We start from the raw sequence: 17,267 nt of genomic DNA, 5'->3' as shown, positions 1-17,267 counted from the left end.
GTTATGGCATGCAACATGCTGTTGCTGGTATAGCCATCCACAGGGGGTGTGTGTGCTTGGTTGGTTTTCCTTTTTGATACTAGTAAAAGCATTCTTACAAGATGGTGTTATGGTGCAGTTTGACTTGCTGCCATAAAGGGGAAAATATGCTGGTTTGATCTATGGAGTCCTTTATTTGGGTTGTAAAATTGTATGTAAACCCAGTGGTGTTCCCAGCATAGTCTGTGTGAACAAAATGAAGGTATTGCCACAGAGCAGAAACTGACTACAAGAAAATGGAGGCAGGGATAAATACTCAAGTTTTCATGCCAAAAAGATAACACTGGTTAACAGCCTCCATCCCAGACTACAGAAGTGCTGAGATGAGCTGGCAGGTGGCAAGATTTGATGGTAGCACAAAATCACTTAGGTTTGTCAACCAAGAAAAACAATCGTCAGGGAGACATAAATGAGACAACATGAATGAAAGTGCATCAGAAAGACTTTAACATGACATTGGAGGGAATTCTGTTAATAGATCTCGCAGGATTCTATATTAACGTGCTCTAAAAAGAGTTCTCAATGAACAATTCATGGACATGCTTTCTCTGTATTTCAGCGTCATAAGAAATGCAAATTAAAAATTCCCAAGGATTGAGATGGACTATAATGTAGGAGACACAAAAGTCTGTTTTAGAAATTGATAGGTCATCTGAAGTAATAATGGGTTTTAATCGGAATTTCTCAGCTGTAGACTGGAAAGAATTGGCCTTAATGGTTAATAAAAACGGTCATAAGAGCGAACAAATGTATGACTGAATGGAAATGGCCTAACAGGAAAGATCTAAGAAGGTGGAAATGTCAGAACTAAATGCGTGAGCAAAATACCTACCTCAAAAAGTTGACATCATGAGCTCTTTTGGTTTCAGACTAGATGTTCACATGTTTAATGAAGACGTCCAGAGTAAGTTCCAAACAGCTACTTAGAAATATTTTTACATCTCCAGAAATACAAATCTGCACGTGTGAGTGCAGCTGATATTCGGGTAAACAGAATTCCCCTTCAAGAGTCATAAGGACTGGTGCGTTCAATTAGCCAGTGGTTCATGTAGTCTATATAGGGTCTCTGGCAATTGATAACATGATCTTCTCCAGAGAAAAAAAGCCCTGCATTACTAGGTGGTCACAGAATAAATTGCTTCTGCAAAAACTGCTTTCCTAGACGTAAGATCTAGAAGCTCAATCTGAACCCAGTGCATTAGAACTGGGGGGTCGGGGTTGGGACTGTGTCAATAAGGTGATCTCCAGAACTCCCTTACAATCTCATTTTTTCAGCATGTGCATCAGAGCTGAGTAAACCTAATTGGATCTGTGTAGCATGACTGCTCTCACTCAGGTATTAAGCATCACATTTGATGATCATCAAATTCATTTGACAGCAAATTTTTCATTACCTAGGCTGCCTCTGATGCTTAAGCCAGAGAGAACCAATGCTTGGATCTTGCTGTTCTCCTTCCCCTCTTACAAATAGCACAAGTTAAGCTTGAGTAAGGAGAGGAAATAAAAGATGTATAGTAAGGTTTACAAATTGTAGAATAATGCTGGAAAGCAATTCCAAAGTCAAGTACTAGTGGTGACCTGACTGTACGCTTGAGATATTTCTGAATAATGCTTATAAGGGAGTGCAAAGTTAGTGATTCATGCAAAACTTTTAATCTGCGTAGCATTTCTAATAGTTACCTGTAATTATCCAGACCAGAAGACTGTTAGACAACGCGGAGCTGGAGACCCGCATAACGGTTAACCTGAATATGCCCAGGCCTGTGCAGCACTGTGCTGTCCCTGTGTGGTGCTGCGCTTACCCACTGGCTGCAGGGTAAACTTGGCCAGGTAACGGTAACAGGAGCCTGCTGACAGCTGCCGCTTGGTGCCAGCAGCTATGCCACCTGCGTGTCCTTGCCTTTATCTGAAAGTGCAGCAAGAAGTTCTCCTGTGAACATCCTTTCTGCTTGATGGTAGAAATGATGAACAGAGTTGTTTTGTTTCAAGAAAATCCTATAATAGCTCCAATGACCAAAATGGGGTGACCCTTCCAGAGGCAAGATCTGCATGTGAATTGGAGACCTGTTCAGTGCTGCATAGCTCAGGGATCTGAAGGGATGCAGGACCATCTGTGCTACCCTCTCTTTATAGTGCTAGCTTTAGCAAATGGCATTTTAAGCAATACTCCACAGAATATGAGCAACTTCGTTACTGCTATAACAAACCAGCACCTCCTAGTGCATAATAAACATTGCCTAATGAAATGGCAAATCTTTCAGTCTCTCTTGCTTTTCCTGCTCGTTTTGTTAAAAAAAAAAACAACAAAAAAGGGTAAAATATAAACTAAGCAAGGCCAGATCAATTACATCAAAAGTGAACTGAGGACATGGAGAAATTTGTCTAGAAAACATACAGTGCTAAAAAGATGGCAGTTTCATTCTACAGATTGCTTAAATACTCAAAAGACCACCTCAATATAATGCAGAATATATAACCAAGTGATTACCGTTCCTGATAGGTCATAACATTTCTGCTATGTGCTTTGAATATGTAGGAGATAGCCTGCTAGTGATGTAAACACTGGAGATGTGTTGCCTTGAAACATTTGCATATCTGTTCTCCAAGGGCTTGTTGTGGCTCCTCCTGAGTCTGTTCTTCCTGGGCCTGCCTACCCGTTTTCTATATCTGGTAATGCCTCAGCTCTGAAGTCATTAAAAAGGTCCATTTTCATCGTGTGGCTCATTTTTCCTCTGTTGTCATCTTCCTTTTGAATAAACTGCTTTTATATGGATTATGATAACTTTGGATTATGGAACTTTGCCTATCCACACTACCTAATTAGATGATGCCCACTAGAATAAAATTTCAGTTAATTTCAATGAAATTCAGATAATTTCAATAAAAATCTCAAGCTGCCATTTTAAATAACGTTCAAATACTCTTAGCAGTATGCTACTGATCTGGAGCACATTCTGTTGTATATGCAGGGGTTTTTTGACACAAATGTTAAAACTGTACTTAAAAAGTTGGCCCAGGGACGGTAATCAGTCTCGGGAGCTTGTGAGAAGGTTCCTTCTTAACCTACCTATGCATAAAAGTAGCTACTTATGGTAGAAATATTTTCAAAGTAGTATATAAATTATACCAAATAATCTAAACTTCCTTTTAAAGCCTTCATGTACCTTAATGGTAGGAAAAAGGAGATGCATAAGAAACTGAAAATGCATTTCCATTTATTCAGGAATGGCCTTATGTCCAGTTACTAACTTGTTGCTAGTGGATTTTTGTAAAGCGTAAATTGAATAGGGTGTTACCTGGCTGGTCTGGGGCTGAGTCTGTCTGTTTTCTGAGTGCTGTGTGGAGGAGGGAGGCTAGTAGGTATCAAGTGAAGTGGTCCTTGCAGCCTTCCTCAGGTAGCTGACCTACCTGTCACTACAAATATGTGCTTCTCAACACACTTACTTTAGAGAGCTATTGGGCTCCCTCTTCTCAAAAACTCTTCTTTCTTTTTTAGTATGGCTGGGAAAACACAGCCTGTATTACGTTATAAACTAATTAGGACTCACTCTTTTCTCTATCGAAAATACCCTTGAGTGTTCAGTTTGCTTGCTCCGTATCAGTACTTCAAAAGACACTTGTTCCAAGTGCTGTGATAATCAGTTCCCAGAGACATCAAGCCCAGTTTCTCCTTGCTCTGAAATAAGAAGAGGCGTTTTGAAATGTGCTGTTTAAAAAGCTATGTATAAGCAATGAACTGGAACAAAATGCTCCTTGCTTCTATTTCAAATTGCTTTGAAAATTCGGAACAATCTCTACTGCTATGTATGTATAGATGAGAGGGGAGACGAAGTGCCTGTGTCCAAGAGGCCCCACTCAGAGGTTCTTGTGCCAATGGCATAACTAAAACCTACTCTGACAAGGATTATTTGTGGGAAGCAAAACTAATTCTGGGGCCTAAAATGGCTGCAAGAGTGAAATAGGAGATCTCAGTGCTAATACGGAGTTGCTGAAGACCTATTACAGTGCACATAACTTCAGAATTAATTTACTGCTTTAGGAATTATCTGAAGTTGCATTTTTTTATAAATAACATTTACAAAAGGTAGCTATATAGTACAGGAGGATATCTGGATTTCCCTTTGTTTGGCAGAGGTAATAGTCTTCTCACTAACAGGTATCCTTTTATACCGTGCAAAAAGCCCTACATCCTTTTCAGTCATCATGGTTTTTAGGAGTACTTCCTCATGGGATTACTTTCTATGCCAGCCAGGCTTGAAGACGTGTGAACACTTTTTGGGTGGTGTTATAAAGTCTAGTTTGGCCTTAACGGTAATTAATTCCCAGTGACACTTTCAAGTTCAGTGGAAGCCAACCAGTGGAACAAGGACAACACGTTGAAAATCTGTACTCAGAAGTATTTGAACACTAAAAAAACCTCAGAAGTAATTAAACCCAACTTATAACGGCAATTATTTACTATTCTCTTTTTCCTAACAGAGTAAGGGAGAAACACTACGAGAAGGAGCATCTTGTGTGAAAACGAGAGGCATAAAGATGGGAGCGCATGAGCGCAGCTCAGTCACGCACCAAGTCAGAACAGTAGTTTCCTCTGGCCTCAGTGATGCTTAAGGCACTAGCAAAGAGCATATATCATGTACCACTTCAGATACACATGGAGAATTGTAATCTTGAGGTATTTAAAGAAGAAAAGCCCAAATACATCATCCCTGGAAAGATCTTACTTGTGTAACATTGTGATGGGTTGAGCTGTTAGCAGAAATAGCCATAATGCCCGTGTTAAACAGCGTGACAGCAGTTGACTGGAGCTCAGCACCTCCGGGTTTCTGTTCTGGCAGGTCTCCTCCCCCTCAAGCTGAAAATAGGGAGAGAAAGATGACATCTGAGTGGTGGTGATTCAGACAAGTGTTTACCACTTCATTCAAATGCATATGCACAAAATGAGTGTGACTTTCCACCTCCACCACAGTTGCTCTTCTTACTGTGCAGGTTTGCTCATCAAGCCACAGAGATTTACAAAAGAAATTGCTTGTAAACTGTTACATTAGTCACAGAAATTAGGAAAAACATTTCTTACATCTTTGCCTCCTTGTAGCCTCCCCCTGTAAGAGCTAGAGGTCTCAGCAGCTTTCCTAGGGGACAGGGATCTCTACTAATGGGACAGAGGGAGCTGGCCCAGGGCACATGTTAGTGCCTCTGGAACACAGACCCATGCTTCAAGAGCAGTGTTAAATTTTGCCTGTAGGCTACCCTGAAAAGGAACTACTTGAGTGGAGAATTTCTGGTTCACATCTGGTCTGTCCCTTGGTGATGGTCACGCCTTGCTGTCATCCCACAGGGACAAGTAGGGCTGCAGGGTTTGAGACAGCTGGAGTCAGCGGCTTGGCAGCAGGCAAAGCAGAAGGCAACACACGTCCAAACAGAAAATATGTTGCTTTTAAGGGAAAGAAGAAAAACTGGAAAACAGAACCAGTGACTTTGGAGAAGTGAGAATGAAAAGGAGCAATAAGGGGCTGGTGAAAACCTGAGCGTGAGCTAACAGCAGTCTAGTTGCATTGCAATGCAGAGACAACAGTCAGTCTGGGGTGACTTTTACCATACTGAAGGTCTTGCTTACAAAAGATAAGCTTTCATCTTTGTAACAGTTTTGCATTTTATTATCATGGTGTTTGAAATCTAGAATTAAGTGCCAGGATCTAGCATGGTTTTGCACGTAACTATAGAGCCAAGAAGAGTGTTGAGTGTTGGGCTCTGAACTATATCTCCGGTATTAGTCTCATTAATGAGTCATTGCCGTGGTAGTAGAGAAATTGAGATTACTAGGCTATCAATAGGTATTTACTTCTCTTAGTCATAGCAATGACTCACTAGCAATGTAAATGTTTTCTATTCATTCCCTCTTGTATGTGGTTTTCCATTTACCTGTCACTATGACGTTGTGAGTGGTTCATCATAACATTTTCTATTGTATGACTCAGTAGAACAAAAGACAATAGGACAAAAATCTGTTTGTGTCATTTGCATCCAGATTTTTGTTTAATTGTAGTTAAAATGACTTTTGATTCCTTTGGTTTAAAGGAAGACCAGTGAAGATAATTTATCCAATTTCATTTTAAATCCTCTGTAGCAAAAGTGTGTCCTATATTCAATAAGATAACACATACTTTGACGTCACATGATATCCTAGCTTTTGTAACTTAACCGTGCCTATAGTTAAGGTTATTTTATTATGATAACCGTTTGGAATTCTGAAACAAATCTCATTTTCCTACATTATTTGCTCCTTTAAGAACAAATATGGCTTTGATTTTTCAGTGTAGTGTATGGATTCTCTTCAGCTTATAAAAGCATTTACAATAAAGAAAGATGCAAACTAAATACTGTAAATGTCTATAAAATTCAGACCACAAATTGGGTCCATCAGGCTGAATGCCATCATCTAAGACATGGAAAATATTTTTAAAGTTTGTACTTTTTTGATCTTTCAAGGAACTGAAGGTTAATTTAGATGGCAAGAGAAGTCAAACTTCTTTGTTACCAGATGAGAGCTCATTATTGGGATGGAGTAATGAGATAAAATATTAATATGTTTTTAATGGTCTTGATACACAGCTAAAGTGTTCCATTGCACTCAGATGAACAAACTGTGGGTTATCCTCTGCAACTGAAAATCAATTATTTGCAGAATAAGGAAGAGCTCTCTTCCACAATTAGTTTGTAATTACGTAAGACCATAAAATATTAAATGCTGGAGATACCTTTTTGATATTTTGAAAAAATATCTTACATAAGAACTGCAAGTTTGTTAAACAGATTGTGGTTTATTTTCCCCTCTTTTTAAGTAAAAGAGTAATTTAAAATTCTTTTATTTTGATTGAACTGCTAGATATCCTGCTGGAATATTGAAGATAACTATTGATCCCACTGAAAATGCACATAGACCTTGCCTTAGCATATGGATGCCTCTGGGTAACAAACCCAGAAATACAAGCCTTGTTGATATCAGGCCATCTACTTAGGGGTTTGCAATTTGACGCTGTGGTAACTCCCTTTCTGGACATTTAGTTTAGTCTTTCCACATAAAAAAAAGAATATAAGATCCTATTTGGGGCTGCTACTTAAGAAATGTAATATAACAAGTTGAGTATGCTAATGCCCTGTAAATTCCAAAAGGGCATTATTTCAAATTTCAAAATTATTGAAATGACAAATTACTCAGAATTTAACGTTTGAGTTTTGATGTCTTACAAAAAAGCCCAATGAGTAATGTTCTAAGAAAACATTCACAAACAAAACCTTTGTTAAATAGAACTTCAGGATGCTTGAGAGTGCTTCTTCACATTGCTTCTAGTGTATACAGAAGCTGAGACTGAGACTGTGGAAAAACAGACAAGCAGAGTTCAGGCAAGTGATAGTAATGTAGTAGAAGGTTTATAGGAAGAAATAAACCAGTATCTTTTATTAGACTAACCAATACAATTTTGAAAAAAACCCAAACCATAAGCTTTTGGGGGTCTGATGCTTTCTGTCTGACATGGTTTGTACACTCTAGCGTAAGAGGCAGCACTGCAAATACAGGTATTTGTGCTCAACAGCCACAAACCCACCTGCTTTTTCTAGCAATCTGTAAGAACAATTTACTAACCAACATTAGGCTCAATCCCAGAAACAAGTGCTTCACAAAGTAACTGGACCTGGAGATTGTGCCTGGTGTAACTTAGGCAGTTTTTCCTTTCTTGGCTGTCACCCAGGAACCTTCCCACTTAAATTTGGACAAGCCTCTAAACTGGGCAAGGCTGAGTGAATGGAACTGGAGAGATACACTGGGTGTCCAGAGGCTTGATTCAGAAACAGAAGCGGGTTGTTTCTTTTGAATTATCCAAAAGTTTACCTGGGTCTTTTTCCCAAACTTTATCAGTTGGTCTAATAAAACACATTGTTTCCCCATGCAAATCTACCTGTTCATATTCATAGACAATCAGGACTATGAAGACACTTGCCCAAATGCCACTTTGTTTCTCACTCACCTGATTTTCAATAGGTAAATCCCTGAATTTTTTTGGAACATGCACAAACTGATGATGTTGCTGCTGAGATTGATTGCTTTTCCTCAGAACCCTCTGCTAGCCCTGGAAGGAGAGCACAAGTGTGTGTGGTAATGGGCACAGCTTGACTGAGCCCTGCCCTGGAGGTGTTTAGCTACCTGGGTGTTCTGTGATCTGCTTGGGGGCTTGGGGCACAGTCCAAAGAGCTGACCCTGAGTCTGTGTTTGTTTTGGAAAGGGTAGAGTTTCTCATCAGATGATGACAGAAATAGGTCACCCAGGTCATGAGGGGCCAGGTTGGAGGAGCTGAAAGATGAGCGAAGACACTGGTTCCCTGCCAGTGCAGGTGTTGCTACATTTGTTTGTTGTTAGTGACACACGTGATTTTCCATGTGTTCATCCTAAGATGAAGGTACGTTCTCTGCACCCACAGGCTGTGCAGTGCCTGGAAGAGTTTGGCTCAGGCTTGTAGAAAGGCTTATGGCTACAAGGCTCAGACTAAAACACCCTACTTTATTTATACTTTTTTCAGCATAGCTTTTCCTATTGTCCTCTGCCAGCTGGGAAGGCCAGTGGACAGGGAGGGACTCCGGAGTGAATCACAGGCAGCTGTTCAAGGCGGCATGAATTCAAGCCATTTATTAAACCATCATGGAACCCGGTCCTTCCAACTGCAGTGTAGGTGATGGCTGGGAAGCACTGCTGAACAGCGATTTGGGAATGACCTCAAGTGTTCAGCCGAAATGTTGTCATGCTCCCTTAGCGACATGTTGCTGCAGCTTGTAAGTTTGCAGGGGACAGATTTTTCTTTTGAGAAAATGTAGTGTCATTCCAACACTGTTGCTTTGATTTCAGACAAGGCTTTTATAGTTTATCTATTTTTCTCTTCTCTGGCGTTCTCCCTGCTTGGGTGTTAGCTCAGGCCAGCCCCTTACCACAGCGGGGACTTCCTTCCTGCTCCCAGTAACCTGGAAGGCAGCACTACCTCAGCCTGGTGGGGCAAGGTGCCTTCTGCGCATTGACAATGATTATTTTTTCCTCTCGGTTTTCCCCAAATTTTTGCAATTCCAGAAGGTTCCCTAGATACGAGGGGTTTAAGCCAGAGCCTGCCACAGCTTGCACTTAGCCCTTGGAGATGCAGAAAAGACCCCGATGGCATAACCCACAGGGAAAATCTTCAGAAAAACGACTGCACTCACCCCGTGGCCTAGTTAAGGTGTGCCCCTCGAGCGGGGCCCGGGGTGGGGGGTGGCACAGCGCTGTCCGTGCACCCCGAGGGCGGGCGGCACGGGACGCCCTGAGGGGGCTGAGGGAGGCCCGCGCGCTCCCTCAGGCTGCCCGCGCGGCGCGTGTCTCCGGGCGGGGCGCGGAGAGGAAGCCAATCGGAAGGCGCCGTCGTCTCCTGGGTGGGCGGTGGCGCGGGTTTCTGCGCCAATCAGGAGAGACGAGGGGGGGGGGGGAGCGGAGAGAGGAGGAGGGCATGGGCCCGCGCTCGCAGTGCCGGGGGCGGGGGAGGGGGGCGCGGCGGTGGCGCGCGCGGCGGGCTGTGGGCGGGGCTGTGGGCGGGGCTGAGGGCGGGGCGGTGGCGGGCTGCGCGGCGGGGCGGCGGCGGCGGCGGGTAAACACGGCGGCGGGGCTGCGGGGAGCGCGCGCCGCTGGGCCATGGCGGCTTCTCCCGTGGAGGTGTTCGGGCTGCCGGGCGAGGAGGTGAGGCCTGTGACCGCCCCCCTCGCGCTTCCCGCTTCTCTTCTCCGCGGAGGGAGGGCGGCGGCTTCCCCGCGGGGCCGGGCCGGGCCGGGCCGGGCGGGTCTTCCCTCAGGGCGGGTGGTTCTTGCGGGCCCGCCGCGGTCTGGCGTGGCGGCGGGAATGAGGCGGGCTGAGGTGAGGCGGGGGCCCGGCCGGCCGGGGAGCGGGGCAGCTCCCCTCAGCCCTGGCGGCGGGGAGCTGGCGGCTGCCCTGTCGCCTAGCACCGGCACTCCTGTCTCTAGGCTGCTTTCCGAAAGCCCTGCGAGCCTCCCCGGCAGACGGAGCGACGCGTCTGTGGGGCAACTTCCTCGTGACGGAGCTGGAGGGGCGAAGCGGGATTCTTTTCCCCCCGCTCCCTCTCCCAGCCCTGAAGAATAAAGTCTTTGTTTCAGGCTTTGTCACAGACAGTATGCAAACCGCTGAAGCGATGCGTGGATTAAAATTGTGCAAAAGGTAGTTCGCGGCCTGAGCGACGGTGCTTTTCTCTGCGTTGCCATTAGTGAGAGTTATGAAATCTTGTGTGCGTTTTGGTGGGTTTTGGTTGGTTTTTTTGGTTGTTTCTTTTTTTTTTTCCCAGTAAACTCGTGGTGACTGAAAGTGACTTCGTACTACGGAGACTTCTGTCGTGAAGTCGTAGTTCCTGAGCACGTGGGTCTGGAGGGTGGCGGATACCGATGTACCTGTTACAGTGCTCAAGTGGTAGACTTGAGGCTTTTGCATTGTAACTGCGGCTTGTGCACAGGGCAGAATACTGGTGGAATAGTTAACTTTCATCAAGAAGAAAGAAGGTTACTTTTTTTTTTTTAGTTGCAGGTACAGGAAGACTAAAAGCTGTATCCATCTGAAAGCTGGTTGATGACCTGTGTGAAATGTCAGTAATGTTGTCTTTGAGCCAACAGGATATTTACCAAGACTGTCTTTGATCAGCTCTTTTTGTGTCCAGGCAGTGATGATCTCTTGTGTCAAAACACAGTTGTTGTTGTCCTTAGCAGGAATTCACTCTCTGAATAAATGATGAAGTATTATTCCTGGTCTGTTATCACAGCTCTCTTTCTCAAGTTGTGCTTCGCTTCTGGAGAAGTAACTATAAAGGTCTCAAATGCTTTTTTTTTTTCTTCTTAATATTTGAATTGCATAGGAGTTCTAATAAAAAATTAGCACAGCATGCTGCAAGGGTTGCATAGCACTTCCCATTGCAAGATTCTGTTTTCAGTTGCTAGTAACTTCTTGAGGCAATCTGGTTGGTCTAAATCATTCAATGCCTCAGGCTCTGTATTTTAATTTTTAGTTAGTTTATATTTTTATATTTATATTAGTTATATTTATATTAAAAACATATTTTATTTTTAGTCAGGGGAGAATATTTTGAAATCTAGTCAAAATGGAACAATTCTCATTTTCCCTTGATCCTTTTGAACATGAACATGTTCCTTTGGAACAGCAGGGGGGAATGGGAAGAAAGTTGGAGTATGTAACAAATGTATCAGATCCAACTTTTTCTGTATTTCAAAAGCTTAGCTAAATTTCAAGTTCCAGATGGAAAAATGCAGTTTATGATCAGTCTTTGATATTCAGTTGGTGCTTTTTAATTCATATGTAAAGAACTTGCTCAGTGTTCTTCATGGTTTTCATGTGTGATTCTGCATGCACAGATGACAAAATGCTGCCAGCTGCTTTTGCCTAGGGTGCTAGAACAGAAACTAGAGTTCTGCCTCTTTAGATTGGGTTTTGGGGTTTTTTTGGTCTTATCAGAATTTTAATCTGGAAGATTGCATACACAGAATCACTACAAAAACACAAAGTCAGAAACGAAATCATATTGAAAGTAGCATCAAGGAGTTTTCTGTAAAAGCCTTCCTCGCCCTCCTCTCATGGGTTTTTCGTAGTCTGCACATGGCAGCTTCTGTAGGGCTGCTCTGTGACCCATTCTGCAAGATGGATTTGCTTGGGGTATGAATTGAAATTGTCTGGTAAAAGCAGTGTTAGCTGCAAATCCTCTTTACTTGTTGCAGGTATTGCATATCATTATATTGTAAATATAAAAACTAAATAAGGAAGGTGAGGAGAAGTTGGTCTAATTGTTGAGGCAGTTGAATGGAGTATTAGAGTATGGATTTCCCCCCCCCCCCCCCCCCCAATACATTTATGCTGGATTTTTTGGTTAATGGTGTATTAGTCACTTAGACTTATTAAAGGATTGCTATTATGATGATCCTGACAAAAAAAAAAAAAAAAAAAAGAAGCTGGGATGCAAAGGAAGCTGTAGCTGAGGTTATTGTATATACAGGGTATTACTCTATGTGTTATATTTAGGTATCTGAATTTTTGTGCCTGAATCTAGCAGGTGCAGTTGTCCTTTATTTCTCTGGTTCAGTTTTTCTTCTGTAATATGGATATTGTATCCTTCTGTCACCCGTAGGACTTTGTACAACTTAGTTGGATATTGAAATAATGAGCACTAGAAAAGTCAATAGGGAAGACAATAATTCTGTATTCAGAGTGGGGTCTTAGCAGTGTGTGGAAAATGAGGTCTGGGGTCATATGCTGAAAAATGAAGATAGGGTGAAAATATTAAATAGTAAGCAAAATTGGTATTGCTCACATAGTAAGGTGTCTGTCTTTTGGAAAGAAATAGTTTATGATCCTATTATCAGACGTTCTAACAGGATGAATATGCAATAGCAAGCTAAAATGAATATAATCTAGGAACAATATTAGACTAAAAATGTTGATCATATTTCTGAATGTCTTTAACTGTCAAGTATTTTACATTTCAGGATAGTATATAGAAAAAAGGCAAATAAGCAGATGATACACCTTGCCACAGTTGATCTCAATGTAGAAAAATTAAGAGCTCTGATATTTATTTTTTTTTTAAGAATTATTTTTTATCCTCTTATTAGGTGTTTTTTGAAGAGGCAAAAGTATACTTACCACCTCCAGGTCAGACTTTCTCTCACAGTGCTCGTTGCCTCAGGCTGCTTAAAAAAAAAACAAAACAGGAGCATTAACTGCTGCAGACTTTGTCTGGAGTGGGTAACTGTGCCTGTTGTTGCATACTTGGGATATGTCTGCCTTTTGAATATAGTTGCAAATGTTGGTTCAGATGCACAGGCACAGCCTGACACAACTGCTGCTGCTGCTTTTCTTTGTCATAGCAGTGGTAGCTTTGCCAGTGCTCTTAAATGTGCTTGTTGAGGTGGGATGCCTATAGCTATGGGGTTTTTAGCTGAGGGACTCTCTAATACAAAACTTTCAGGTTGCTAAGAGTTAGATTTCAGAAGATGAAATGCTTTGAGCAAGCATTTTCTGACGCTGAGCTATTAGCTTCTAGTGGCTGTGGTTTTGTGACAATTGACTGCAGTACAAAATACAGCATTTTCTAACACTTATTGTGGAATGATCTTTCAAAGTCTGAAGGAGGAATTATTTTGAAGGATCTGTCCAGAATGACAATGTATTTATTTCTGTTTTCTATGAAAGTACCTGCTTGCATTGTAGGGCTTTGGAATGGCATTTGATATAAAATGATGCTGCTTGTCTGCGTACATGTATTTCATAGCCAGTTTAATTAAAAAATTTCCATATGTCAGAGTTCTTCCAGTCCCAGCCTGAATTAAGAACTTACTTTGCTTAGCTCTTTTTGTATTGCCTAAATAACATGCTAAGTTAGCTAGCCTTTTTGATCTTTTGAGTCTATTATGTTTGATGTGTTTCTGGGATCAAAACTAGTAATGGCAACTTCTCACAAGCAAAAATACACTTCCCACTTGCACGTGTCTGCCATTTCAGGTTTCTCAGTCACTTGAGAGCTATCCTATGTAGAACAAGTGTTATTGTTTTCTGCAGGTCACACAGGATTTCCCATAAGCATATGGTATTTCATTCTGGAAAGATTTAGAGAGATCCTAAAGGAATATAAAAATAATATTACTGGAGTAGTTGTTCATGGTTATTTGGCTTGCTGCTGGTGAACTGAATGTCTTGGATATGTGGTTTGTCTTCTGTACTGCACGCCTTACCCCACAACCCTTTTCATATTGCTGATTGCTTTTGAGACTGGCATGGAGTGGTCTTCCTCTGTATTGCTTCTGATGAAAACAGGATTTTTTTTCGGCTCATTTGCGCCTGAGCTTGAGGCAGCTCAGTGCTTCGGTTCCTGTTCAGACCCTGTGCACCTCTGTACTAGACATCTGCTCCATCTGACTCTGGGGCACTTAGGGTGGAGGGAGGGAAGGGAAGGCAAAGATATGCATGCCTCTGCTTCAGAAATGCTCTGCACTTAAGCTAGAATCCAGTGTATTTGTAGTAGTTTACACTTGTAAAAATGCTTTTTGGGGTTTTGGTTTATTGTTGTTGTTGGTTTAGGGGTTTTGGCTTTTTTTTTCAACAGCAATATAACTTGCGTGCATCTGGTGGTTTCCAGAAACTATCTTATGTACCTGGGTTTGGTTTGTTTTGTTTCTTAACACCTTTCTTTCAAACTGAACAAACACTGGCTGTAACTGTTGTGGTGTTGGGTTGCACATGTTGAAAAGGGGTTTGGTCGTTGTTGGGTTTTTTGGTTTGGGGTTTCTTGTGTTGGGTCTTCTGGTGGTTTTTTTAAAGTAAAATTTTGTTGGCAAATGGGTAGTTCTGTTAGTGGACTCCTGTCTTGTTGAATCTTTTCCTTAATTTGCAATTGAACAGAAGTGTTAAATAGAATCTGCAGGCACAGCCTGCATTTCTTGAAGGAGAAACTTCCTTATTTATGAACACAAAATGTTCCTGTGGTACAATTAATGGTTAAGTTCTTTTAGTGAGTTAGTAAGACTGAACTTGTAACTGTCAGGTGGAAGTTAATGACTTTCATTATGTTTACAAGATTGATTAATGTAGTTCTATAATAGGAGTCTTCCTGAATTGAAAACTTGATTTGAGAGAATTTCTTCAAAGGAAAATGGTTCAGCTCTGTTCATTGCCACAGAGGGGAAAGAGAGTGCTCTCTGTGTTGTGCAGGAACGGTCATAGACAGCAAAGTCTCCTTCCTGCTTTGTACCTCCTGGTGAAATGAACTGGTGATGCTAACAAAAGTTAGTATCATTTAGAGGTCACTTAATATACACGTTGGCCTAACTTGCAAGGTCTGAATATTGCAGGAACTACTGTTCTTCAGCTAAGGCTCACCATTCTGTGGGAAATTCTTTCAAACAAGATGGTAAGTTTTAACAATAAACTCATTGGACCTATTCCTCATGCTGTTAGCTTTGTATCTGTCTCCTTCTGGAATTGCTGAAGCTGAATATAGCATATATAAGTGTATTTAGTTAGCCTGATCTTATAATTGTTTTGGGAGTGTTTTGTTTAGGAGCTAAGGAATTTTATTTATAATTCTTCTGTGATATATGAGGAAGATCTGTTCTTAAATAGTGTTTTTTAATGTTAGGCAGGTGAAGAATGTCAATACCTTCTGGACTGCTTAAGGGAAAACATTCTGGGTTGACCTCAGTGTAGGCAATGGAAGAGTCAAATCCTTAATTATGCAGACTGAAATTTTCTTTGAGATAACATGACTGCTTATCGCTCCGGTAAATGCCACTAAGGAATATATTTTTGTTGTGAAACTCTCAAACATAACTTTTATGGTTATTAATGATCTCAAGAAAAAAACCCCAACCAAATAACCAAACCTTTAATGCAATCTGAAACAAATAAAGTGCTGATCTTGGATGGGAGATACAGGTTAGGAAACATGCTAAGATAGGATTTTTTTTTTAAACTTAGAGAAACACAGCAGTTAATCTACTAAAATGGGCAGATGCAATGAGCTATCTGTTCAACTGGAATATGTAGTCACTTTAGCTGTAAGTAATCTTTCAGCATCGTTTCCAAGCTGCTCCTAGGCTTCAGAGCCTTTTATGTGAATATGTCTGTCTTTAATCAACTGTACTTAAAGTACAAGTTACTAGTAGGGTAAAGCTGGGTACCTTGTGTAAGATGTCTCGGAGATTTGAGAAGCATGCTATAAAAGAAACTATACGTTCATGATGTGTATCTCTTATGCTAGTAATTACTCTTTAACAGGCTTAGTGCACTTTAATTTGGCTTTAGTGCACTTCTGCCCACGCAAGTGTCCTAATGTTTCTCTCTGTTTATAGCTGTTCCTTAATGAGGTCAGCAGTCTGTGTAGGTGTGTGCTGCACAACACTCTATAGTAATTGATAATACTCATTTGGTGTGTTGTTTTTTTTTTTTCCCCTTCTGCCGTTCTGGACCTCAGTACATGGGATGGCAAGGATCACTCTACAGGGGATGTAGAATATGTTCAGCCTGTTGAACATCCATCCCTTCTTTTTTATGCTCTTTTCACGGGGCCAGGCTATTTACTAGTTTCAGTTTTGAACTTCCAAACTATGTTTATTTCAGTTTGCCTTATCTGCACTTACTCAAATCTGATTTTTCTGTTCTCTTTTTATCTGTGCACTATATGCAGACATGGTATGAAGCTTAAGAAAGCCTTAATATATAATTCCTGATATTACTAGAATCTTAAAAGGTGATGCTGCTGTCCTGTTTTATTGTTGTAATATCCTTTGATGCTCTTTTCTTGGCTTGATTTAGTGGTGGCTGATTCTTGACCTATCTAGCTGGAACAAAAGAATAACAGGATGTTATTGCCTAGAGCAATTGTTTACTAAAAAGCGTGTTCTCTGTTGGACTGCTCAGACATTTTTATATTGGCTTCCTCAAAAAAAGCTGTCTAGTAGTCCAGCAGATACTACCATTTTATGTTTTACATTAATTTAACCATCCTGGTTTTGGTGTTTCCTTCTGTCCTGCATGAATCTTTTCAAGTATATTAAAAAAGCAAACCCAAAATTTGAAGCAAAGATTAAAATAGGAAAGCCAATAAAAATAATTTTCAAATAGTGATCAAATAAGTACTCTGAAAAACTCTTCTCCTAGTTAAAAACCTTTATCTTCTATTGCTATACAATTAATTTAACTGGATTTTGTATGTATTGTACACATGTCAAACTGCTTTTTCTGTGTGGTGGTTGTTTATCTGCATCTTACTTCAATCCCAAACCTGCTGGAGGTTTGGGATGTGTTGGGATGTGTGCAAACTGAGAAACGGATTGTAACTTGCTGAAAACTCTGTAAAATCGTTTGGACTTGAAGTGTTTACATTAACATCAGAGAGTGCCTTTATAGCCACTGAATTATCTAATAGCATGTTATGTGTGGTTTTTTTCTTACTGCTTCAAGTGAAGGAGAAAAGCTGGTAGTATAATATGTTCATAGTTGCGTTATTGGATGTTGTTACATTAATGACTGGAAAAGGTAAAAGCCTCTTGCTGGTGTAACATTATAGTGTTTCAATGCCCAAAATGAAAGAATTTGAGCTTTTTCCCCTGCCCTCCCCTGACTCGGGTATAGGCAGCTGCTAAAACTTCTA

General features: G+C 41.1%; 1 protein-coding gene across 1 annotated transcript in view; it reads left to right on the top strand.

Annotated features, from left to right (window-relative positions):
* The first annotated feature begins 9,675 nt into the window (after positions 1-9,675).
* The window catches only part of NEDD4 (NEDD4 E3 ubiquitin protein ligase), a 60,556-nt gene continuing 52,964 nt past the window's right edge, over positions 9,676-17,267 (top strand). The window contains exon 1 of the mRNA XM_037394326.1: positions 9,676-9,790. Coding sequence (XP_037250223.1) covers positions 9,746-9,790 — 45 coding nt within the window. The 5' untranslated portion in view covers positions 9,676-9,745. The remainder of the gene's footprint in view (positions 9,791-17,267) is intronic.

This window comes from Falco rusticolus, chromosome 7 (assembly GCF_015220075.1).
Source record: "Falco rusticolus isolate bFalRus1 chromosome 7, bFalRus1.pri, whole genome shotgun sequence".
NCBI classification, from domain to species: Eukaryota; Metazoa; Chordata; class Aves; order Falconiformes; family Falconidae; genus Falco; species Falco rusticolus.
The sequence above is the reverse complement of the archived record's forward strand: the minus strand, read 5'-3'. Positions and strand labels throughout refer to the sequence as shown.